Source organism: Archocentrus centrarchus, chromosome 7 (assembly GCF_007364275.1).
Source record: "Archocentrus centrarchus isolate MPI-CPG fArcCen1 chromosome 7, fArcCen1, whole genome shotgun sequence".
In the NCBI taxonomy this organism is placed as follows: domain Eukaryota; kingdom Metazoa; phylum Chordata; class Actinopteri; order Cichliformes; family Cichlidae; genus Archocentrus; species Archocentrus centrarchus.
Genome location: NC_044352.1, coordinates 5,181,202 through 5,207,472, shown reverse-complemented (window position 1 = coordinate 5,207,472; position 26,271 = coordinate 5,181,202). Strand labels below are relative to the sequence as shown.

The 26,271-nt window shown below is 42.8% G+C and overlaps 1 protein-coding gene across 1 annotated transcript; it reads left to right on the top strand.

Moving 5' to 3' along the window:
* Positions 1–2,712: 2,712 nt before the first annotated feature.
* Positions 2,713–24,854, top strand: mecp2 (methyl CpG binding protein 2). The gene is made up of 6 exons (XM_030733736.1): positions 2,713–2,831; positions 19,562–19,757; positions 19,881–20,089; positions 20,187–20,380; positions 20,501–20,637; positions 22,051–24,854. The coding sequence occupies exons 1-6, from the start codon at positions 2,800–2,802 to the stop codon at positions 24,514–24,516; spliced, it is 3,234 nt and encodes a 1,077-aa protein (XP_030589596.1). The 5' UTR covers positions 2,713–2,799; the 3' UTR covers positions 24,517–24,854.
* Positions 24,855–26,271: the final 1,417 nt, after the last annotated feature.

Here is a 26,271-nt window from a genome sequence, read left to right as displayed (position 1 = left end):
AGTATTTTCTATAAACTAATACATACATGGCGATAGTTCAGTACACAGATTGGTCTTTTCATGCTGCTGGTGAGCTGATATACTTAATCACACTGAGCAAAGTAAAATAAATAAATAAAATGGGGGTGGTAGAGCTTCCAGTCTTGGTTGTCTTTCTTTCATCTTGAGATTCACTGTCCCTCTTTTTCTCCTTCCGCCTGGCAGGATAACGAAGAACCTTTCTTCCCTTTTCTAGCCATTGTGGTGTGACCCTCCTCTTGATATCTAACTAAAGAATATGGAGGCAAATTATAAAAATTTGTCCATTTTTGTGGGTCTGCTGCAACACTGAGGTCCTGCTCTATATAAATGTAATTTTGATCCACTGTTGCCTCACTGCAAGAAGGTCCTGGGTTTGAATCCAGTCTGGGGCCTTTCTGTGCAGAGTTTGCATGTCTGGTACTCCAGCTTTCTCCCACAGTCCAAAGACATGCAGGGGGTTAGGTTAACTGGTGATTCCAAATTGACTACAGGTGTAAATGTGCGTGTGAATGGTTGTCTGTCTCTATGTGTTAGTTCTGTGACAGATTGGTGTACCCTATGGCAGATATGAAGCCTATCCCAGCCTAGCACCCACACGACACTTAACTGGATAAAGTCAAAGTGAGCCTTTTTGGCATCTTTGTCTTTTGAAACCGGACGTGACAAGCGAGGGGTCGATAAGTCTGTGAAACTGAGGACACCACAGGGTCATTAGCCAGTGAACATACCCTGGTTTTAACTACCTTCTGACTCTAACATTGGCCATGGTAGAAAGAAATTGGCCAAATCTGCATTATTTATAATTACCAGCAGAAGGAAACTCCTCTAGTTGCAGAAAGATGAGTTATATAGAAGCACTTGGTGGGGGGGGGGGGCCCTTTGGCTCCCTCGCTGGTGACCTCAGAAAACACTTTTCTGATGAATTGATGGGCTCAACCACCATTTTCACGGCATGAGTTTTACGTTCTTGTCTCATTAATTAGTTTTAGCTGTGTGTCATCACCCTCCTGTGTCCACTTCCCTTGATTACTTCATGTGTATTTAAGGTTTCAGTTTGTCTCAGTTCCTTTTTGCCTCATGCAGTTTGTCTCTGCTTCCTTGTCTGTGGTGCCCCCCCGCCCATCCCTTGTTTGGATTGGCTGTTTCATCAAACTAAAGATCCATTTCGGTTTTTCCACACCATGTGTTCATGTTTTTGGTCACTACCCTGAGCTCATGACCATAGGTGAGGATTAGAATGTAGCTCAAACAGTTAAGTAATTCCACAAAGTGCTCATTTCAGTACAAACCCAGCTATCGTCTATAGACAAAAACCATTAGAGCACACCTGTTTTCCTTTGAGTGGCTCTTCCAGGCTAACCAAAAGTCCTTTTGCATGGCTTTCCAAACTCCTCTTTAACAGCCAAAACTACAGTCTTTCTGGTCTTCCAATGCGTATCTAGTGTCCCCCAGGTCAGGGGTCGGCAACCCGCGGCTCATCCAGGCTTAATCTGCGGCTCTGTGCGGCTCCCGGAAGGAAATTATAAGTATCCAATCGAAGTGAATTTTATTTTTGTCAGTTCGGTTTTTGTTGTAGTTTTAAATTGGAACATTATTGTGATCTTGAAATATTAAAATCATTTTATTTATTTTCGTTTCTCAATATATGCGTCACTCGCGGTAGCCGCTACCTGCTTCCGCTAGTATTTGCGACTCTCACTGTTTTGTTTTCCGTGGAAACCGGGTTCAAATGGCTCTTTCCGGATTACAGGTTGCCGACCCCTGCCCCGGGTCAACGAAGGCCTCCTTCAACCTGACTTTGTTCACCAACAGCATCAGCCAACAGGCTCTTAGGTTTCTGCCACAATGGGCCTGATTTCCTGACCATAGCTCCTTCTAAAGTGGAGGCCTTGAGCATGGCCCACTCCCCATTGCATGAGAAATTCTAATGGAGTTGGGAAATACATTCTAAAACTATAGATTTGTGTGTGAGAAAATATGTCCATAAAATAGAGCATATTAAAAAAAATTAAACGTTCTTATAAAGGTTGAAGATTGTTTAAAAAGGGGTCAAAACAGTAAAAACAGTATCTTAAAAATGTTCATCTGTATGATAATCATTTATCATGACTTCAATGTTGTTTTGTGTAAATAATATATCACTATATTTTCATACATAGGTACATACATATATGTATGAAAATACACATATATGCATATATTATATCTTATATATTATTGTGTATCTATCTATATATATTATAGTATGTATATGTGTATGATATATATATGAAGATAGATTTATACTTAAATATGTAAATATGTATGTGTGTGTGTATATATGTATATGTGTGTGTATGTATATACATATACTCTATTTTTAACTAGGTTATTTATTTAGTAATTTTCTCTTTGTACATCACTGCTGCAGTTCCTCCAAATTTAATCCGAGCCTATAGCAACGAAATCTCGTTCTAATGCGCACTGTATGGTGCAATTTTGAATGACAATAAAGTTTGTCTATGTCTATGTCTATATTATTTGCGTTACTGACACTAACATTTTGCCGCTTGTCATTTTTCCAGAATTCAGAGGGCACCTGAACGTCTCACTTGGACTGTCTTCTCGCGGGACTACACCGCCCCTGCACCTCGCTGTTGACCCCATGTCGGAGTACATCTCGCGGTGTTTGGCGGCTGACGGCGGTTGGAGATGGAGTCGGAGGGGGCGGGGTGCAGCAGGAGGGAGCAGAGATGTTTGGAGCTTTTTTTTAATATAAAATTATTTATTTAAATAAAAATGGCCGCCGTGGAGAGCGGAGAGGAGAGACTGTAAGTGGCTTTTTACATTTATCCTCCCTTACCGCGCCGCCGCCACCGCCGCTCCGACGGCCGACAGCCGTTTCTGTCGTGTGTTTTATCGAAGTGAAAGTGCGTTGATTTTTACCCCGGCCTGTCGCGGCGGAGCGGGGTTAGCAGGAATACGTCACCAACTTACTGCTCAGCCTGTACTTTAGCTGCGGAGCTTAGCTTTAGCTTAGCCCATCCTCCGCGCACTGCCGGGCCGCTCTGACTTTACCACAACTCCCCTGGAAGTCAGGCCGGGGAGTTGTCACAAATACCCCAGCCTCGGCTTAGCGGTGAGGGTGTACCCCTCCTCCCGCGCCCCGTCTGACAGACAGGAGCTAACGGTTGCTAGCTGGTTAGCAAACACACAGTGTTCTCATGAGAGGAGGGTCCGGCTGTTCACATTGCTCATCACTAACCCGGGTTAATCCCACTCACCAGTAACCCGGGTTAACCTCCCTCACTGCACCCGGAGCCTCCACCCAAAGGGGGCCGAAACACATCATTAGCCTGTTAGCGGGCAGCTGCCTCAGTGCCGCTGAGCCACACAGATCTCAGTGTATGCCACTTTTTGTATGTTTCTAACTGCAGGCGGGAGTAGAACCTGTCACTGTGTGTGCGTGTGTGTGTCCCAGTTTCTTCAGCAGCTCACTTCCTGCTCCTCACCTCCACCTGCAGCTTCAGCAGCACCAACGCTCACCGAAATGTTTGTGTCTCCACAGCGTCACTACCATCATACACCTGTACATGAACACACACAGCATATCACGGCAGCGTTAGTCAGAATAAAAACACAACAGTTTCCTGTGTGATCCAGGGGTGTGTCCAGAGGTTGGGGTTGGGGTGGAGTGCCACGCCATGCCCCCCCCCAAAAGAAAAAAAAACAAAAAAACACAAGCGGCAAAAATAAAGCGAGCATGGAGGTACCACAAGCTGCATTTCCACTTGAAGCTGATGCCAAAAGTGAGGCCATCCCCATAGCCTCCCCTGTTACAATGCCCAACTTTACAGCATTAAAAATATTTAAAAAGTCAGTGTCAGCCTCTGTGATTAGTTTCCCCTGTCATCATAACCGACTGGTGTAATTTTTTATTATAACTTTAGATTTGTTGTTTAAATAGTCAGTTACTTAGCACTAATTAGCAGGTATGTGTATCTGTACATTGATAAATAACCACACCGTCTTACATCTATATAAAGTTGTTTCTGGCTCCCAAAAGTCAGCATGTCTTCAGTCAAAACGCTAACGTTCATGCTTCAGACGCAGCGTCCATAACCAAACCAAAAGGTCATGCCCTGTAATTGATTTATTTGTGTTTCTGGATACAAAAGTAACTTTCTTGTGTGTCCCTGAGCAGGATTTTTCATCGGTCTCATATGTACTGATTTATATGAAAACTCGTTTCTGCCAGTGGGGAAAAAAAAAATATCGCCAGGCAGAGCTAAGTCAAAATTTTGAGATATGTACAGACACACTGACCCATCCATATGAATGGATGTGTGTCCAAACTTTTGACTGGTACTGTATCTCAGATTTTCAACTGACTGACTGAAATTTCGAGTTACTACCAAATAAGTTGACATTTCAGGATACTAACCCAAAATTTTGACTTACAGACACCAAATTTTTTTTCTGTCTGTGGCGGAAAAAAGCCTCCATAGATTGATGTCGTTCATGTTCACACGGTTTTTATTTAGACCACAGTTTGAGTTTCCTGTGGGACAGATTATTATTTAAAACATGTACTCTCATTAAAAAGCACTTGGTTAGCATTAGGCATTAGAAATGATGTTGTGGGTGCTGGTTTAGCTCACTGGGTTGAGCGGGTGGCCCATCTGCTGTATGAGTAACACAGAGCCGCGGGTTTGAGGCCTGCGTGTCTTTTCCTGCTGTATTCTCTCCACTCTTCTGTTGTAATAAAGGCTAGACCTTTAGATTAGGTTTAAATCAAAGTTTTTGGTCTGGGCTGAAATGCACCGGTCACCACTTCCCTTAACTCTGTTTTCCTGGTTGCCGTCCCCACTTCCTCTGGGCAGCATACATGCTGCGGACACGAAATATATTTACTATTGAAATACACTGGTTTCAAATTTGTGCTGTCATGAAAACATGTCACAGTTCATGAACACAGCCAGATAGATTGCTTTTTCAAGTGTTTCACTTAACTGTCCTTTTATTTTGAAGTTTCTGAGATAGTTTTCATCATCTGGATAACTTTCCATTGCTGATGGCTTTCATTTTGAAAATAGCACACTTTAGTGCATTCTTTTAAATTCCTACAATTAACTGGAGACTTTAATTTTAGAGGACACCCATTTAAAGCATCCTGGTAAATTCATGTAACTAAGTGGGGTTTTTCTTTTTGAAAATAGGACACTTTAATGCTTCATTTAAAGATTTCTGTGACTATCTAGATACTTTTATTCTGGAAAGATGAATCTTGGGGTTTATATTTGGAAAATCTGACAAACTTTTGAATAACTTCTCACTATCTTGGGGCTTGGCTGTAGATGTGGATGTGAGCGTGTGGTTGTCTGTCTTTGCCTTTGGTCTGGCCACATCGGTTGCCTGTTGAATTGTAATCCACCAATCAGAAATGGGCCTGAATAGCCTCTAATGGGATCAGCCAATCAGAATATTTGGTTTGAACTCACCAACTGACACAAGCTGGCACATTTGAATCAGCTGAAATAATTTGCTGAATCAGTATCCACACTAAATGAAATCATGTCCATTTAAAGTGATATACACATTAATGGATCAGTAATTATGGTCCAATAATATAATCTGTAATGAGGACTTTTCCAGTCTGTGCACAAAATATAATTCATTTGTTAAAGCTGTATAATGAGAAATGCCAGTTCAGGGGCATTTCCTATTTTTTGTCCTATTTGTGCTAGTGCAAATGTTTACTGGTGTTCATTTATGTAGACTGGCTTTGTAGGATTTTACGTGGATAAGTTGGAATTATTGTCATGACAAAAGAGCCAGCATGAAAGTAAAGTCCACATTCAGGATGAAGTTTAAATAAATCCCAGATCACCATAGCCTTTAATGCCCATCCAAAGTAACAGAGAAAATACTCTTTATTAAATAAACAGTCTGATGAATGAGCCACTGCATATATACCTGAATCACAACAGTCATGGCACTTCATTGTTCAGACATGTAGGCCAAATATATGTCTGTATGATATAATTATTCAGCATTATGCTCAGTAATTTGGGATTTAAAAAAAAAAATTATTTGGTTTATAGCTTCTTAAATTTTACAGCTGCAGCCAGTCTTTCAAAAGCAACTCTCGGAGAGAGGGGGGGGCAGTGCCACCCCAGCTCCATCTCTGGACACACCCCTGAGTCCAATTCTGAGGTTATACACTTCACTTCCTGCAGTCTGCTGAATTCTTTTATAAACCAGTTTGGTTGTTTTCTGCATCAAATTATGATGAGAAACACACAAATCAAGCACCAGGTGCCAGTTAAAAACTGGATTCTTGAATGCATTGCAACACTCAGGCATTCTGTGGCATTTTCAAATAATTATTCCCAACCTTTCCCATTTATTGTCATCCCTGCTGAGTCAGCACACATGTAGAGATGATTTCTGTTGTCTCGTGTTTGCCTGGTTTAAAATGTGAGAGCGAAAGTGTAACAAAGTGATAATTTTGTCAGATTTCAGGCTGCTTTTCTGTTATTTTGCTTTGGGATATCACCTGTTTAAATATGTACATCTCACGTGCTCATTAATTAATTTGCGGTTGCCTCGATTTTTAATTGCGCAGACATGTTTGTACACATATCTGTGGCTCTCTGTGTGGTGAGTTCACCACTCTTTTTACAGCCTATTATATGGTGCACTCACAGTGTTATACAAGGAGCAGCGTGGATGGTCACTACCCAGACATTTCATCCCGTCAGAGTAAAAAAGATGGGCTGACAAAAGGAAAGACAGCCGCACGTCTGTATGCAAGCTGTCAGAAAATGCTTGTAATTATTAATGTGAGAAAATACTGCAGTATATTATCTGTGACAGAAATGCACCTCAGTCTTTGTTAATCTAGCCGATGCTGATCTGTTACGTTGTGACAGCAGGAACATAATTAAAATGACCCGAGTAGTGTCCCTATATAAAATTCCTGATACAGGGAAGAGTGAATTTGTGGATAATTTCAGACGCAACCTGTGGGTCATCAGCTGCCTCCTGCCTGACCATCTCAGATTTCCCTGGAAAAAAAATTCCAGTGGAAATATGCATGTCTTAAAAGGAATTATGTAACATTTCCGACCCCTAATATCATTAGTTTTTGCAACAAAACAAAAAACAATTTCAAGGCATGAAGGTTGAGCTGTTTTTAGATGTTGTCCTAGAATTGTTTATGGGGCACCATTTTAAAACAGAATTATCCAATTACTTGAGCTGGGTCCTTGAAATGTTTTAGGGTAAATATCTGGTACCATGCCTCTCTGAAAATGGACTCAGGTTAACGTAGAATGATTGGTTGAAGTTCTAAGATATTTGGATGTGAGATCTGTGACAGCAGATTCGGAAGCCTGTAGAAACCACAGGTTTGCAGTTCAGAGCTTCTCACATTCAAAGCACACAATATTCTTTAAAGCAGTCCAAATCAGGTAAATGGTTTCACAGGTATTAAAGCTTGAATATAGAGAAAAAAAAAAAACTGACCCATCTTCTGTGTGATACTTTTATGTTTTTTTAGTCTCCCTCCAGGAATTTGCTGACATCTGTGATTCCTTATATTGATACTATGGTTATTATTCCTTATATTGAGATGCTGATTTTTATTCTCTCATTGATTAAAATAAAAAAACTGCACCGTAAAAGTAGCCAGAAATGCACGTGAGGAACTGATGGTGCTGAACAGGCCAGTCACGATTGTTGCGGGCTGCGTTGCCCTAGTTACATTTCTTGGGAGGTGCAGGTCAGGTTACGGCGTATGTTTCCCGCATGATAATTAACGGTAACTAACACGTAATGCAGCACAAGCATAAATACCTGCAACATTGCTGGCAGTAGGAAGAGCTTTTTCTCATTGAGTTCTATAGAGTCTGACTCATTTTTACAGCCAGAGGAGTCGCCCCCTGCTGGCCACTAGAAAGCAGCGTTTAAGGCAGCAGTCCCAATCCTTTTAACCTGAGCATTACAGAGGATTGCAGGTTGGTGACGGGTGGCGGAAGGTGGTCTTCAAAGTTTAGGAGCAGACACCAGGTTCACATTTAGATTCTTGTTTGATGTTCTGGTTCAGTCGACAGTGAAATCAGTGAAATCAGAGATGCTGAATCTCCTTGGATCTGGCTGGTTCTGGTTGCTCGTGCCCCACGAACATTCAGACATTAAGTCAGCAGGAACTTTTTAAATATTTCTTCAGACTCTTGGAGGAAATACTACCTTTTCTTTATCTGTTTGCACTGCCAGAAAGGGGATGATCTCAGTTGTTGGGGGGAAAAAAGGCTCTAAGTGTCTAAGCATTAAAAATAGAACAGAATCTAGAGTAATGGACTGACAGTGAAAACCAGACTTTGTTTAGCCTAAATACTCAATAAAGTCACAATGTATGTGATTGTGACTTGTACGCCAGTGGATGGTCAGCTTTTACAACGTGTTAGCCTTCCTTTTTGTCATGTGGCTGCCTTCAGTTCTTTTTCTGACCCTATTATTACGGTCTATTTGCATTATCTGGACCCAGCATGGTGTCATGTGGAGTGTTGGCACTCCATTACCACACACCTCCGTACACCTTGCTTCCATCGCCTTCCAAGCAGTCTGGCTGCCTCTGGTTCAGATATAGTGCTGTTTTGAAGCATGGGCATCATGTCAGCATTAACCAACTATTCCCACCAGCTGGCTGCTGGAGGAGCACTCTTTTTCTCTTTTCTTTAGGCCTGTCTGCACTGGTGGTTTGCTCCAGACAAGAAAATGATTTAACAAGAAAATTTTAGCCTTGTCCACCTTATTAACCTCCTCGATGTTATTCAGAGCTTTCGATGTGTCACGCTCTTACCGTCCAGCAACAGCTTGAATAGGCCTGTAAAGACTTTTTATTATTATTATTAAATTAAGCTTAAGACCAAATTTACAATGGATATAAAAATCTAAGGTGAAAACTTTCCTTGATGTCAGTTCAGAATTAACTGTAAGGTAAAATGAAAGCATCTGGTCAAGTTTAAGAACGTGTTTATTAATGCTAAAAGGAAAAAAGAAAGATGTAAGCATTTCTAAGCACTGACTTTAACCACTTAGAGTCGTTGATAATTTTTTGTCATTAAACTTGCATCTTTCCATTTCAGTAGGCTAAGCAATGCTGGTTAGCAAGGCCTAGTCTCTGCCAGTGAGAACCATGAAACCTCTTTTTTTCTGACACTTAGCTAATATAAGGCTTTTATAAACCTAAAAATGGTCTGAAGGGGTTGGTGGAAATATATATATATATATATATATAAAAGACATTTTTAAAAAGTGAAAACAAACCAGGCAAATTTCATGACATTTTTTTTAACCTTCATATTCATCCAGTTATGTTCACTATAGGCTGACTGATTCATCAATATATGAGTGAGGTTAACCATCATTTAGTCCGGCTTGTATCAGAAATGCCACATCCTTATTGATGGAGTCACATTGCATGATCTAAATAATAAGAAGCAAGTGTTTCAGAGTTTGGAAGAGTTTTTTTAAACACAGTTTTATTAGTTTTGTGTTTTCACTAACAAACAAAAGAACATAGAATTGTACAACATACTGTTATGTCACATTACAGAGGTGAAGGAAAAAGAAAAGAAAAACTGCCACTGTACTGTCACACGATCATGTCATATCGTGTCTTCATTGGTTTTATGCCTTATCTATTGCCATAGCAGTCAGAAATTAGATATTTAAGAACTGTACTCATCCCAACATACAGCACACACAAACACACGTTCATGTTCCTATGCATGTATTGGTGAGAACTACAGCCAAAAGTAAAATATGAATGTCTAAAGAAATGCTAACATATATAAATTAGTTTTAAGTTGGAGCCTTTGCTCCTGCCGGAGTGTACACCATCAACATCTGCCTGCCAGCAACATCTGTCCTGAGCTTCCTTTACCACCCGATCCCACCCCAGTCCAGTCGCTTTGACGTCTGCCACATGGTCCCGGCTGTCTTGTGTTGTTTGTTGCCGGCTTTCTCGCCGTATCCCTGAGCCATCCCCACCTACCTTCCCTTTTTTCATGGGTTGTTGCTCTGTCTGCTGACGCTATTTTTTTCAGCCATCAGGTTGCGAGGATTCAGCGCAGGTACTGGTTTGCCAAAGTCTGGACTTTGCCCGCGGCAGTTTTTGTGGTTCTCCATGTTTGAAAACTCATTTGAAACATGGACACCAAATGAGTTTTCAGGAGCTGTTTAAAACAAGGCTGATCCATCAAACCTGATGGTCTGAGGAAGCCTGTTACAGAGTTTAGGCACTACAATATCAAAGAAAAGTGCAGGACACTTAAAAGACACTGACTGGTCGTAGAGGCCGAATGAGGTCTCAGCAAATCTGCAGGAGCCTGGGCACGTAGAGTTTCTATGTGATTATTACAATTTTAAAATTAATTCAAAAATTTTCTGGAAGCCAGTGAAGGGAGGCTAGAATAGGGGTGATGTCAGGGGTGGACTGGCAATCGGGCGTCCCTTTTTTTTTCTAAGGGACCGGCCCACAATTTAGAGGGGGCGGCCCATTGGCCCATCTTCAATATAGACAGTGGACAGAACCAATCAGGATATAGGATGAAAGCGGCCCCACCCTTTCTCTGCGTGGTGCAGAACACTGAAACTACTCCCACTAGTAGTTTCAGTGTTTATCGCGTGTGTTGAAGGAGAGACAATATGGAGAAACCGAAGCGGCAGAAAGGAGGTGCGGAGAAGTTAACGTGCGAAGAAATTGAAGAGTGTCGCTGTAGATGCTACAAAATGTGTAAAGATCACAGACATGTTTGCTGCTGTAGCCTCCACGTCCTCTGTAACAGTAATGCTGCAGCAACAGCAGGCTGTAGGCAGAGCCGGCCAGAGGCATAGGCGACATATGCGGCTGCATAGGGCCCCCTGACCACCAGGGGCCCCCAAAGCTCGCCCACATTTGTCATGAAACTTTTTTGGTTTGTTTTAAGTTTTTACAAATGCCAATTTCCTAAAAGAAAGAAGAGACTATTCTAACTGTCCAGATTTGTACACTTGTAACAACACTAATTTAATGAGTAGGCTACACTCTAATATTTCTGTCTCAGACTGATGCTAAAAAGCTAATTCATGCATCTGTTATTTCTAGGATGGACTATTGTAATTCATTATTATCAGGCTGTCCTAAAAGCTCCCTGAAAAGCCTTCAGCTGATCCAAAATGCTGCAGCTAGAGTACTGACAGGGACTAGAAAGAGAGAGCAGATTTCTCCCATATTGGCTTCTTTTCATTGGCTCATAGTACCGTATCACCCCAACAGAGCACTTTGCTCTCAGACTGCTGGCTTACTTGTGGTTCCTAGGATACTTAAGAGTAGAATGGGAGGCAGAGCCTTCAGCTTTCAGGCCCCTCTTCTGTGGAACCAGCTCCCAGCTTGGATTCAGGAGACAGACACCCTCTCTATTTTTAAGATTAGGATGAACGATGGGTTTTCTCTGTAATTATTGTGGGGTCTTTACCTTACACTATAAAGTGCCTTGAGATGTCTGTTTGTTGTGAGTTGGCACTGTATAAATAAAATGTAACTGAATTGAAAAATTGAATTGAAAAGGCTGAAACTGTAATATATCCTAAAAAAAAAAAAATCAACTTTAACCCTCCAGCATTAATAACAATTAAGTTCAGGGGACAATGAAGTGGTATGAAGGGGGCCCCAAATCAAATATTGCTTAGGTCCCCTTCAAGGCTTGGGCAGGCCCTGCTGTAGGTGAAGACAGCAGCAGTGTGATCAGCAATGGCGATTGATTAATATCAATATTTATTTACATTTGCATATTTCCCCAAATCTGAAAGAAAGAAAGAAAGAGCTTTATTTGTCACATACATTTACATGCAGTGAAATTCATTCTCTGCATTTAACCCATCACACACATGGAGTATGTAGTACACACAGCACAGCATGGAGCAGGGGGCAGCCAAAGGGCGCCCGGGGAGCAACCTGGGGGGGTGGGCTTGCTCAGGGACCCACAGTGATGCCAGCCCGAGGATTTGAACCAGGGTCCTCTCAGTGCCGATCTTCTTCTTCTCCCCTAGGCCACCACTCCAGCCACGGCACCTTAATCTGATAAAATAGCAAACGGTCAAGGCCGAGAAGTGTTGGATGAGCAACAAGTGTCCATTTTAGGCTGCATCATAGCATTTTAGATATTTAGGTTAAAGGTGTGTTGAAAGGCTGCACAGTAGTTTGAATTTGTAGCCTCTGTGCTGGTTAAACATGTTTTAAAAAGCCCTCAAGCAGGTGAAATAACAGATTTTAAAAAAACTAAATGATACGTCAAAGCTTTGCAATTTAAGCATTACTAAAGTAAGTTTAAAAAAAAAGTATAAAAGGATTATTAGCAAAAGGTATGCCCACACTGAATAAGAGTAAAACAGTGTCAAATGCTTCTAAGACATAGTTGCGGGCCGGTCTAAGCCAAAAATGCCAGGGCCGATTTTTTGTCCCAGTCCAGCCCTGGGTGATGTGCACATGTCCGCTAGTTTTTATTACCAGCTGTGGCAGCACATAAAACCTGAGCTCCAGTTATCTAGAAGGGAGAAAATTAGTGTGTACTAAAAGTTCCACATTATTGGGCGACAGCTGATTTTTAACTTTTGTGATCTTTCTTAGACAAAGGAAACAAGACTGGATGAGCTCAGAGAGGTCAGTCAGACTTTATTTGTAGAGCACCAGTTAGTGCAGTTCAGTGCGTTTCACCGATGACTAACAAGCGGATTACAAGATGTAATCAACACTACAAATAATATGCAGTAATACATTTAAAAGGTGAAACATCAAAGAAATAAATTAAAATTTGAAATGGTCTGTGAAATGGGTTTCACAGAGCCAATAATAACCAGAGGGCGTCACGTAGCTTTGTCAGGTGATTTGGTGCAGCCAGTTACATGATTGTCCAAATGAGGTGTCAATCAAAATGGGAGGGTCTAGCCTGCCATATAAAGCAAACTACAACCGTCCTGCGGACAGGACGTGTCCAGTTAAGGGGCTACTTAAAGAGAACCAGATTTTTGATATCTGCTTACAGTCTGATAGCTATTGACCAATCACAGGTTAGAACAGGTTTTCATGGTAAACAGTCTGTGCGGAGAGAAAACGAGGTACTTTAAAACCTCTGGCTGTCTTTTGATGACAGTTTAACTTTTTATTATTTTTGTTTTTTAATGTGTCTGCATTTTTAAAAAATGACCGTTGGCTGGAAGAGGACATCTTGGCCCGAATGTCCTCGGGCTAAACTGGAGGATCTGTAAAATTGACCCTCAGAGGTTAAGTCAGCAGACTAGCAGATGGATTCCAAGATTGCCCAAAGTGACCTGGAGAATTATTTGGTCCAAAAACTCTTCTTGTTTTTTGTTTTCTGTCATCGCGGCCTTGAAGCCCCATGAAGATCAGACTAATCAGTCAGCTGCTCAGACTCATCGGTCTCATCTGAACTCAGCTTTTTTTCCAGCTTCTGTCAGGATTTTAGACTGCTGCAACTTCAAAACATTACTGTGTGAAATATTCAAGCTCTGCTGGTGCTTTTGGTTTGCTTGTTGTTGTTAATCACTTTTGAAACACTTTATTGTATGATTAGTAAAGTGTGATCGAGGATTATTGGGAGCTGGATGCTGAAGAAGAGCTACAAGGCAAACGAGGAAGGCCAAACAGGAGGTTTATTGATGTGAAAGAAGACATGCAGGTGGTTGGCGAGACAGAGGAAGATGGAGAGGACAGGAAGTGGTAGAATAATATAATTTGCTGCGGTGAATGCTAACAAGAGCAGCTGAAAAACAAAAATATTCATTTTTATTTAAGCTGTTGTCTTATCAGGGCCTTTGTGGTGTCCACTAACATAGTTTTTTCTGGTGTTTATTTCTTCTTCCTGTACCTCCTGTGTTTCTTGCAAATATTTTAACGGTCTCACAGCAGTTTGTGAAATATTAGTGACTTCTATTGATTTGTGTTTCTGGACATAAATCTTCTCTTATTTTCACATCTGTGAACACAATTTTTCATCAGTCTGGTCTAGTACAGGTCTGTGTTCATGTGCACAAAATTATAATTTATTTATAGTTTCAAAGGACAAAGAAGTCCAAACGTGGAGGCTCGAGGGGTTGTTGGCAGACCCAAATTCATGTTAGATTTCCTTTGTATTATTTTTGATACATTGTTAATTATTTTTTTTTAATTATTAAAACCAAGTTGGTTATGTTTTGCCACATCATTTAAAGCTCTAATTTTATGGTTGCCTGATTTGTCTGGACACAGTTCGTACTGAAGACTTAAAATATGCTTCCCCTTGAAATACATTACTTTCAAAGTCATGCTATCACAAAAAAGTGTAAATTTGCATTGATGAATATGAACAAACAGGCTGCTTTTTCTGGACCATTTTACTTTTTTGAGATGGGGTTGAACATTTCAGCGCCGAATAACCGTACCATAATCAAAGTTGCACCAAAGTACTTTTACAACCTTTCTAGAATTTCTAAAAAAAAGAAAGTTTGTGTTCAAATGAAACAGCAATGCCAAGGCAAAAACAAAAAAACCTACCATGGACTCAAACTCTTGACCTCATGCTCTGAATCCTACTTGTTATCCTACTGGTGTAACTGTTAGCTACCTATGTAGTGAGGCTTTGGTAAAACCTGTCTGTGTATGAGCGGACTTTGTGGGGCTTTAGTAACCAAATTAGCTGTCAGCGAACTGTTGCATTAAAAAAAGGACACATGCTTTTAACTTCTTTCTTGTAGTATTGTGAGCAATATTTCTTGTCTACCACAACCCATCCACCTATGGTTTTTGACCAGTAAGATAACATCGCTGTTTCAATCTTGTTTGCTGGTTCTCTTTAGTCTTCATTTTTCGGTTTGTTATTAGTCTTTTGGTTACTTCCTGTTTTACTTTGAAGGATAATTTTTCCCAGGTGTCTCGTGGATTTACTTCCTGCTTTTGCACTTTTTCCCTCCTTTGGGATTGCTCACGTTTCCCTCAGTAGTTTGACCTGTTTGTTGTTTGATTTTATTGTATTTCTCATCACACAGGTTGTCCTCCCCTTTGTCAGATTATCCGTTTGCCCCCTCCTCTTTTATTGTAAATTCATGTTTGGATTTTTACTCGCTCAACTTTGACTATTGTGGGATTTTCTTGGCTTGGCCTACTAAAGGCTGGCCACATATTTTACACCTGTCTCCTTATAACTTAATTCATGAATGTATGGACTTGGTGAACTCTGAGTTTGACTGTAGTCGTGGTGCCACAGTAATAATACCTGACAGTTTATCTTGACCTTACAAATGCAGCGATGAGCTTTCACATGAATATGATTGAAACCTGAATATCTAATGTTTTTCTTTGTACCCAAACACAACACTCAGATACTTAAATATCTTTATTTATATATAAATTTATTTTTGTGTATATTAACACACTGGTTTTATTTTCTAGCCAGCAGAGGGCAAAGATTTTGAACAAAGTTTGACATGTTAACAGTTGTAACATTCAGAAACAGAAGGAGGAAGAGCAAACAAGTCATCCCAACTCATTCCCATATGCTATTAATATACATACATTTACATCCATCTGCGCACATCTGTCAAGTTAAATCAAAAGAGAAGGAGAAAATGCAAAAAAGAGGAAGTGCTTGTGCATGCAACAACTTTCAGACAAGAAACTAAAACTTTCCTATTATAGATCTTGGATGCCTCAAAACTGAGGTTTTTGTTTTCATGCATTCAGAAGCACATTGTGTTTTCAGGGCAGCATTCATGAACTTCACCCTAACCTCGCGGGCAGAGAAGCTTTTAAATGATTTAAAGTTTAAGAAAACCTTAAGAAATGTGAAGTAAACACCGGTCCGGCTCGTCTTCAGCCCCCATGCTGCTGAAATAATCAATCAACACATAAATATTAATGAGCAGTTCTGATTAATCTTTTAATCAGAAGAGAGCTATCTGTCCTCTGCTGTCAGTTCCTCCAGTGACTCTGATTTTGGGCTCTTCTGGTTTCCATCTGAGTTTATTTAGTAATGTTAATCTTGTTCCAACTGTCAGACTTATGATGAGAAACAGCCTCTGGTCCCTGTTAGAAAAACAGGAAATCTGACATCTTTTTGTGTGGTTGGTCGGTCAATTCATAAACCATTTTATATACTTTGAAAAAAACAATCTGGCCTACTGAAGAAAGTGAAAACTGATTAATCTGCATTGATTTCAGATGCAGCTAATCTAAAGTTTTCATAGATAGAGTAGATATATTCAGCTGAGCAATGGCCACAAACTGCATCGTCACTAAAGTGTGAGGTTTAAATAGCATCAGGAGGAGATGCACAGTTCACACTTATCTAACGGAAGATGAGTTAATCTCTTCATGCTTCAAAGCTGCTGCAGAGGGGGGAAAACACCACTGTAACCTACAACTGCTTGAAGACACGCCAATGTGTGAGTTGAAAACTTCCTGTCGGTGCGTTCAGGGGTAGTCCTTTGCTGTAACTCGGCACTTCCTGCAGTTGCTTCACAATAAAAGCCCCAGTCTGCGTGAGCTAATTAATTTGCTGTGTGGTCCACACACACAAAAGCAGGGAGTCTTACAGGCTTTCCATCATCAGAAATAAGGTCTGCTATTAACATGTGCTCTGTTTCTTGGAAGGTTATCCGGATCTGATATTGATCCAGATAATCAGTCACATCCACCAAAGGAACTTTCAGTAGCACTTCAGTAGCGTTTTTTTGTGTAATATCCCAACATTCACCTTGTGCAGGAAAATGTCTGTAAATCCTTTGGAATTTTCAGTATTTCTGCATAAATGCGACATACGTCTTAAACATTGTCAGACTTTTACACACGTCTTAAAAGTAATGAAAATATTAAACTTCATCATTTATTTATTGAGTGAAATGGTCCACCATAACATATATATTAAAGGACAAATATGCTGCGCTTTTGGTATTTGGTGCAATGCTATTGTGCAGCTAAATGTTTCTCGTATTTGTTCATAAGTTTTGCATACTGGCTCGAGGGACCGTCCCCCCGCCCCCGCCCCCGAAGGGGGGAAACGGGGTGTTGTTGGTGGTCTGTTTGTTTGTTAACAATATTACTGCAAAACTACCAGTCCGATTCATACCAAATTTGCATGAAAGATGGTGAGTGACCCCCTAGATCACCTGATTAAATTTTTGCCATAATTGGGTCAGAGGTCAAATTTTTCTGAATGCAATAACTCAAGAACGCTGTCACCTAGGATGTTCAAATTCACACCATAGATGCATCTACTAAAAATCTTGGATGAGTTCCAATCTCAGCGACCTTAAGCTAAAGGTCAAGGTCAGAGGTCAAGTTTTCTGAACACCTTTTAAACACGATAACTAGAGAAAGATGTCACCTAGGATTTTCAAATTGAGGCCGTAGATGCATCTACTAAACATCTCGGACAACATAGTTCCATAATAATGCCAATCACAGAGACTGACAGTGTTTTCAGTGGTTTATATTCATAATGATTTTAGCATTTCTTATTAGTGGTTCTTACTGAGCCATATGCAAGTCACTGAGGCTCGTGTGCACCCCATTAAGATCTACTGAGGCCTGCTAATTATGTACTCTAGACCTTGTGCTTCCACAGGATTTGTGCTATCCAAATATTCTGCTGCCAGGGGGCTGAGGGAGAGCACTGATGGCAGATAGTATTTCTTTGTTCAGTCATTGAAAGCATCTTTTTATGCTTAAAGTGAAACTAACCCGATCTGGATTTTGGATTTGCAGGCTACTTGAATTTAACAAGGGAAACTCCACATTCATTCACAAAATGAAAGTTATTTTAGTTTTTTAAACTTTGGAAAATTATGGGCTTGGACAACAGGGCCACTGTGTTATCTCAGTGATTCAGTGTTTGGAGAGTGACATGTTTGTGCGACGCACAACATTCAAATCAGCTAAAACGTCTGCCGGGGGGCGGGGTTTGTTGTGCCCCGCACTGCTTGTTCCAATTTAAATGCTTAGAACACATTCAACACTGGGATGTTGGTGAGTTTCCTCTAAAGACTGTATATAAATGATGGAGGTAGCCACACTGACATCTGTCATTGGATTTGGACTCAATATTAACACTTTGGCCACTGCCATGTTAGTTTGTTTTGTTTTTTAAATCAGCAAACATTGGGCATGTTTAGCAAACAGACAGGCACTCTGGAAGAACAAGGCTTTGGGAGGGGGGGGGTCACAGCATCTCTTCAGCTTACTCTTCTTTTGCTAAAGATAAATTCAAGTCACAGGGAGCCAAATTTGGGCATTAGAGAGCATTTGTAGCTGGCTGCGAGATAAGTGCTGCACAGGGATGTCTACAGAGTTCAGAACACTGAAAATAAATACTACAACAGTGAGAGGGGGGATTAAAGGGCGAAGCATGCTACTGCATTAGTAGTGGAATTGTAAGATGTCATGGACTGTATATAAAAGATGGATGTAGCTGCCTTGTCGTTACCCATTGATTTTGGACTTTGGATTTGAAGGTTGGATGTTAGCATTTTTGCTGCCACAATATTTTTTGTTAGAGCCAGAAGTGACCATATTTGGATTAGAGGGTGGTGCTGGTGAGGGTATCCATAGAGGGCAAAATTACTTTTTGTAGCAAAATTATAAACATGTTTCTTTAGAAAGCTGTAAAGTTGGGCCTTTTAACATGAGACTCTATGGAGATTGTCTTTCCTTTAAAACCAGCCTCAAGTGGCCATTAGATGAACTGCAGTTTTTGGCACTTAATTTTTAGCTCTGGAGGTTGCTGCTCGGTTTCCTCAGATACTTCTACAATATTTATGTTCGACATCTTCTTTGAACAGATAGAATGATTTGTTTGCATTGGGGTGTCGTCTTGTACCATGACCCACTTTTGTTTAAGGTTCAGTCCATGGACAGATGTCCTGACATCCTAGAATTTGCTGGAATTAATCAGTATTCATTGCTCTGTCCCTGACGACAAGCTGTCCTGCCCCAGATGAGGCAAAACAGTTTCAGAGGTCGGATTAGGTTCTTATTCTGGAATGCAGTGTTTTCCTTTGTGTAGCAAGGACACCTGTGCATACAAAGCCCATTCATCCAACACCAGCATCATATCAGCAATCACCTGATATAGGCCTAAACAGTACAGCCTGCAGCCTGTTCTCATCATTAATTTCTCCTAACTGCTAGTATCAGTTACCTACATGAAAATATTCCTCTTGGAATAAGCTTCATTATGATATAAATGTTTTTTATTAATACAAAAGGTCAATGTTCTTTCTTGGAAAGAATCCTTCATGCAGCTTTCAGGTCTGAGAGATCCTTGGAGTTAAATGTTCTGAAACCCGTTAATGGGAATGTGGGTAAAGGAAGCCTAACGTCATCTCGCTGATCCAGTCAAACTGTGATCTGAAAGTGTTCTGTGTGCATTAACTTTGTATTCAGGAAGTTATTTGGATTCCTGTAGTTATAAAAGTTGTGGACATAGTGTTAACAGCATAATGTTGTTTGTTTTTTGTGTAGGGAGGAGGGGCAAGAAGGTGATGAAGGGCCAGTTGAACCCCAGCCCCCAATGAAGGAAAAAGGCAGGTCCCACAGCAAGACCAAGAAACCCCGAAGGGAACGTCGTCATGCTGACCGAGGGGCAGAGACCACAGCCTCAGCTACAACTTCAACAGCAGGGCAGCAGCCACAGACAGGGGCGGAGCCAGAGACTGAGGTAAAGACTGGATTAGAAATTAGCAGAACAGGTGGAATCACACAAATTTTATCACCTGTCGAACAGCATGACATAATCATGCTCAGGATGAGATGCAAGTTTTTGCTCACCTTTTACTTGCAGATGTCGGAGCCAGTGGCCGGTCCGTCAGATCCAGGGTCAGAGTCTGCAGGCGGTAGTGAGTCTGCAGGATCTTCTAGGCAGCGGCGCTCAATCATCCGGGACCGAGGGCCTCTGTATGATGACCCATCTCTGCCTGAAGGCTGGACCCGCAAACTGAAACAGAGAAAGTCTGGACGCTCTGCTGGGAAGTTTGATGTCTACCTGATCAAGTAAGCCATGCCCACCCTGACAGTGTGTGGGTTTTGGGATGTAGAAGAGTAAACGCACCAAATGAAAATTTCTCTTTTTTTTCTCTTTTTGGTTTAGCTCGGAGGGGAAGGCATTTCGTTCCAAGGTGGAACTTATTGCCTACTTCCAGAAGGTTGGAGACACAACAACCGACCCTAATGATTTTGACTTTACTGTTACTGGGCGTGGGAGCCCCTCCCGTCGTGAGAAGCGCCCACCCAAGAAACCAAAGGTGGTGAAACCATCGGGGCGAGGTCGCGGGCGGCCCAAAGGTACTGAAAGCTGTGATGTTAGAAGTTGCACTGGATTAAATATTTGGACTCAGCTGTTCCTGAGTGTTTCTGGCTTTCTGTAGATTTTGTGAATGCGTTTATCTCTTTGTGTTTGTGTAGGCACTGGGAAGATGAGGCAGGCTACAGAAGGAGTGGCAATGAAGCGCGTGGTTGAAAAAACTCCAGGCAAACTGCTGGTCAAGATGCCTTTTGGCAAGGCAGAGCCCTCCACTGGCACCACAACCACCACCTCAAAGGTATGATTGGTCTGTCTTTTAGTCATTCATACATTTTTGAGAAACACAGTGTACAGACATACATACATACATTTCCTAAGCAATTTTGTTCACTTCTTCCAGGCAGGAATGCTGAGAGAAATACGCTTCAAGGTGAAAATATGCACATCTCTCCAAAACTGATGTCCACATGCACAAACTTGCTAATTTAAAAAGGTGTTCTAATATTTTTATTCAAATCATCATACCTGTAGACCATCATCTCATCCATGAATCACCACCTTGTTGAGGTGGATTGGCTTGTGTTTCCCAATAACCTTCAGAACAGCAGCTCTTCAGAGTCCCTGCAATGGAAAACGGGTCCCCCTTGACCTTCAGGTGTAATGTAAAGAGCATCAAATATGAGGCAACACAGGAGTCTATGTTTAGGAGAAGGCTGTCAGGGAAGAATGAAGGCCCAGCTCCCAACCAGTAACATCCGGTCCATGCTGTCCTGCCATTCTGGCTCACTACCTTCAAGGATAGGAGTAGGGGTCCTGTGATTTATTTATTTTTTTTATGTGGGACAGCAGGTAAAGACAGTCCAAGGTTTTACCTTGGTCAACTTTAGCCAGTAAATACTGCTTAGTGATCAGTTAATCAAAACAGGAAATTATAGATTGTAAATTCACCTTTGTAAAAAGGTTAGAAACATGGCTGAGGAACCTGTGTGCAAGGTCTCCAATTCCACCTTTATAAGTACTTGCTGGATATCCCATTAAAAGGAATGGACATGGAATTCACAGGAGACTTTGGGTACCTTCACAGAGTTGTGGCCTGAAGGTGGATTGTGCCTGTTTGCCTGTTAAATGTATGCCTGTTAAATACAGGCATACACAACAAAAGTTAACATAGAAGTGAATTAAAATCATTATACTTGAAAAATAAAACACATCTGTATGATTTATCTTGACTCAGGATATTGACTTGGCTTTCCCAGTTTACATGGGCTTGCTGGACCTCTGCTGTGATGATCCCCCTAAGGTTGTCTTACAATGGATATTGAGGACTTGACCATGCACTTATGTTTGTGATTTTTATGGTTCAAATCTTAGGGCTCTACCCAGAGAAGATCCTCACAAACAGAGGCAAATGATGAGTAAATTAGAGAGACTGTAGTTATGTGGAGGCAGGAAGTAGAGTTAGTACTTCCATGCATCCATGGATGTGCTGCTTATTTGAAGCTGGCTGTTGGTGGCAGCAGTCTAAACAGACATGCCACCAAAGTGCTCCAAAGCCAGCAGTCTCCGACCAGTAGGATATATCCAAAACGTCTTACCTAGGAGGCATCCAGGATGCAGCCTAGTCAGTGTTTTAGGATCTTAAATAAGTTTTTAAAATACAACAACAATGCTAATGCAATTTTTTCCTGTTGATGTGGTAATACCCTTGCAGGTATCTCCTGCTCTGGTACCCAAGTCCCGTCCTGGCAGAAAAAGAAAATCAGAACAGGAACTTCCACCTCCACCACAGACTGCCCCCAAGAAACGGGGCAGGAAACCAGCGTCAGCCTCCACAGCAGCATCAGTTGCCACAGCATCCACCTCCTCTGCATCAGCCTCTGGTAGCTCAGCAGCAGGAAGCTACGCTGCAGCTGCCATCTTGGCTGCTGAGGCCAAACGGAGAGCAGCTAAGGAGTCTTCCACCAAACCTGTTGTCCAGGAAACAGCTCTGCCAATCAAAAAACGAAAAACGAGAGAGACAGTGGAGGAGAGGGAGAGTGTTCAGACTCCAACGGCTACAACATCTGAGAGTGGAAAGACGGCCACTGCCGAGGAGGAGAGCAGTACAACGGGAGGAGCTCCAAGCTCAGAGCCTCAGCCCGCCCCCTCTGAGCCGAGCCAGTCACAATCACAGAAGCAGCCTTCTGCTTCAGATGACAGCCAACCACACGGACACAAGACACATAAAGGGCGGAAGCACAAGGACAAAACAGGAGAAGCAACAGGAGATGGTGTAATGAGAGGGGAAGAAGCAGGTGAAGATGTAAGTGATAAAGGAGGAGAGGGGGGATTAGGTGGAAGGGGTAGCAGTAGCAGCAGTAGCATTAGTCCATCAAAAAGCCACAAAAGGAAGGAGCGAACACCTCACAAGCACCACCATCACCACCACCATCACCACCACCATCACCATCATCGCCACCAACAGTCCTCTGTCTCAACATTGGATGAACCTCCTCCTCCTCCTCCTCCAGCCTCTGGACACCCAGCACCTTCTAGCCAGTCCAGGCCTGAAGTCGAGCCTCAGACTGTGCCTCAGCTCACCTCTCAACAGTCACAGCACACCCAGCAAGCTCTTCCCAGACCACAGTCTAAATCTGCGCCTCAGTCCCTGCCGGAACCTCGAAATCCTACCCCACAACCACGTCACCAGCCCCAGTTTCCCCACGAGTCCCAAGCCCAGAGTCGTTACCCAGCACCCCAGTCTTCTCCTACCCGACATGTCCTGACACAACCACGGCCCCAACAGCCCCCATCCCAAACCCACAGTCAGACTCAGGCTACCAACCAGAAAGCCCCATCACAATCTGTCCATTCCCCAACCCAGCACCGAACCCAGGCTCAGCATGCTCCACCTCAGTCACACCCTCCTCAGTCCCCCTCCATCCTACACGTCCATTCACACCAAACAAGGCATCCACATCCACAAAGCACATCCCCTACAACACCTCAACCTCAAACCCAGTCAAGGCACCCATCTCAACTCCAAACCCAGCTAAAACAGCAATCTCAACCCCAGCCCCGACAGTCGCTTCAGCCTCAAATCCAATCCCAGGCCAGGACCCCAACTCAAGCTCAGAGTCAGTCCCAATCCAGATCTCCAGCCCAACCTCAGTCTCAGTTGCAGCCCAGAACCTCTGGCCAAACACAGCCTCAAAGCCAATCCAGAACCCCAGTCCAGATGCAACCTCAACCCCTGTCCAGGACCCCAGCCCAGGCACAGTCAACACAACAGTCCAGGGCCCCTGCCCAAATGCAGTCGTCACCCCATGCTAGGACCTCAGTCCAAACTCAGCTTCAACCCCAGTCCAGGACCCCAGCCCCAACTCAGTCTCAACCTCAGTCCAGAAACCAAGGTCAAATGCAGCCTCAATCCCAGTCCAGGACCCTAGCCCAAATGCAGCCTCAATCCCAGCCCAGACCTCAAACCCAAATGCAGCCACAACCACAGCCCAGAACCCCAGCCCAACCTCAACCTCACCTGCAACCCAGGCACCAAGTGCAACCACAGACAAGGCACCCATCGCAACATCAAGTCCAGACTCAATACAGACCGCAGTCCAGTCAGTCTCTCTCCCAACCTAGGCCGCCCCAGTCCCAATCCCAGTCCCAAGCACAACCACACTTTCAGCGGATTCAATCACAGCTGCGCACCCAGTCCCACTCTCAGCTTACCAGGCCACATGTGCAGCACCTCTCATCCAGCCGACCATCTTCCAGCCTAACCAGGACCAACCTCGTCCCTGCTCAGCAAAACCAGAGCGAACAGCCCCAAGACCTAAGCACCACAAGACCGGGCAGAGGGAGCCTGATCTTAAGCCGGGAGGTCAGCATGGAAGGTGTTAGGACAGAGGGGAGAGAGGAGTCAGCCATGCCATCAGAAAGCAGAGAGGTTTTAGGAGGAGACAGAGGATCAAACAGCACCTCAAGGCCTCCCAGCTCCATGCCTCCTGGACCTCCTGGAGTAGCCGGAGCCGGTCACGTGCCTGGGGCAGATGGTAGGGCTAGGCTCCGGGCAGAGCCGGAGGCAGCAGGTGAGGGTAGGGAGCTCAGAGACATCGTCCCACAGTCTGCTGTTCCCTGTCCAAGCCGAGAAGAAACCGTAGAGTCACGGACTGCCGTCAGTGAAAGAGTCAGCTGATTGGTTGGACTGATGAACAGGCCGACTAACGATAGCCTGATGGACTGAGTCAGCACCAGGCAGAAGAGGAGTATGACTGGGATGTTCTTGGTAATGTTTTTACACCGTTTTGAGATAGAAGGAAAGCGTGGCACAGAGCTGGAAGGACTGTCGCAGCTTCTTCTCTGTTTGATTCTGTCTGGAGACTCTGTAAAGTTCTGGAGTTGAAAATCAACCTGGCGCTGAGGGACAGCTCAAGAGGAGAATGGATAGTGTCTTTTTTTCTAGGAAAAACAAATGAAAAGGAAAAACCGATAAAAAAGTGTGTGTGTATATATAATCAAAAGGCAGCTGTTGTGTCCCGCTAGTCTCCGTGGGGAGGGGTGGGGTGGGGGTGGGGGAGTAGTTTGGAACTAAAAACCAACGCTTAACACATTACTCCGAACGAAACGTTGCTTCCGGAATATAACCTGTTTTTTTTTATTTAGTATTTTGATAGTTTATTGTTTTGTCTCTGTTATACAGCTTTAAAGTCTGATATTATTGACTGACGGTCCCTTACTCATCGCTGTGCTGCTGACTGACAGTCCCCGACTTTCAACCTGCTCTTAACTCCTCCTGTTGACTGACGGTCCCTTAACTGAAACTAGTCCTCGACTAAAAGCCTCAGAGATGATGTGAGGCGGCGGTTTGCACCTTAAACTGGTTTCTTGGAAATCTCATCATTTGTTTTCTTCCCCATTTTCCATTAAGCCGACAATAAATAGAGAAGGGGGGGGGGGGGGGGGGGGGGGGGGGGCTAATGTTTTCCATCCATTTTCAGAATGCCTCCTACATGTAGTGAATCTAATCTATGAGTATTTATACCCAAATCGTGACTGTACTCGGCCACGAATTTGAGCTGAGTCATTCTGAATACCGTCTAAAATGCCTGAACAGTGTGAGGAGCTCTAGGTTCCTCCGATCAGAGTCAGTTCCAAGTATGTCCAACAGAGAAAGTTGTTCTTCCAGGATTCTTCACACTGATCTTCATGAATCTGTTTTCCGTAGTCTTTTGTTTCCAAAGGAAGCACTTTTAATATCAAACCAAACCCACGTTCACGGTAGCTTTATTTTAGTTTTTAGTCTTAATGAAAGAGTGGGAAATGACTCATTTTTATTGTCTTCATGTTGAATGTCTGGAACAGTTTGCACTCCTCCAGTTTGTACAATCAACCGCCTGCATGTCGCTCGGAGACCCTGCAGGCCTTCAACCGGAGCGCACCTACGCAGAGGTCGACCCCGCTGGGTTTTACTGTCGTCTGCAGTAGTAAAACTCGGATGGCGGTCCAGATCAGCTTCGCATGGGTTTAGATGTGCCGAGGATTGACAGAGCTGTTCATTGAGCTGAAATATTAACTGTAAGTCTGCAAATTCAGATCTGAGAGAGATTCAGAGGGTGCTGAGGGTGACTTGAACCTGGAGAACATAGGTTCAGGATGACCTGTGATGGTTTAATTTGTTCTCAAAAAAGAAACAAAGAGAAGAAACAGAGGTACCTCATTCATTCATTCATTCAATCATTATTTTCCTAACATTACTGTGCTGAACAGCTTCCCCTGCTTTCACTGGAATGCCAGTGTTGTTAGTAGTAGGTGGCTATATTGGGTTCATGTCACATCAGAGTTTATCAGTTTCCAACTTACAGACATGTTGGAAAAACTGGGAATTTCAGCCTTACTCTGAAAGCTGCGAGAGATCTGATTTAGCCCTAATAAGGAGATGTGTCGGCAAAAG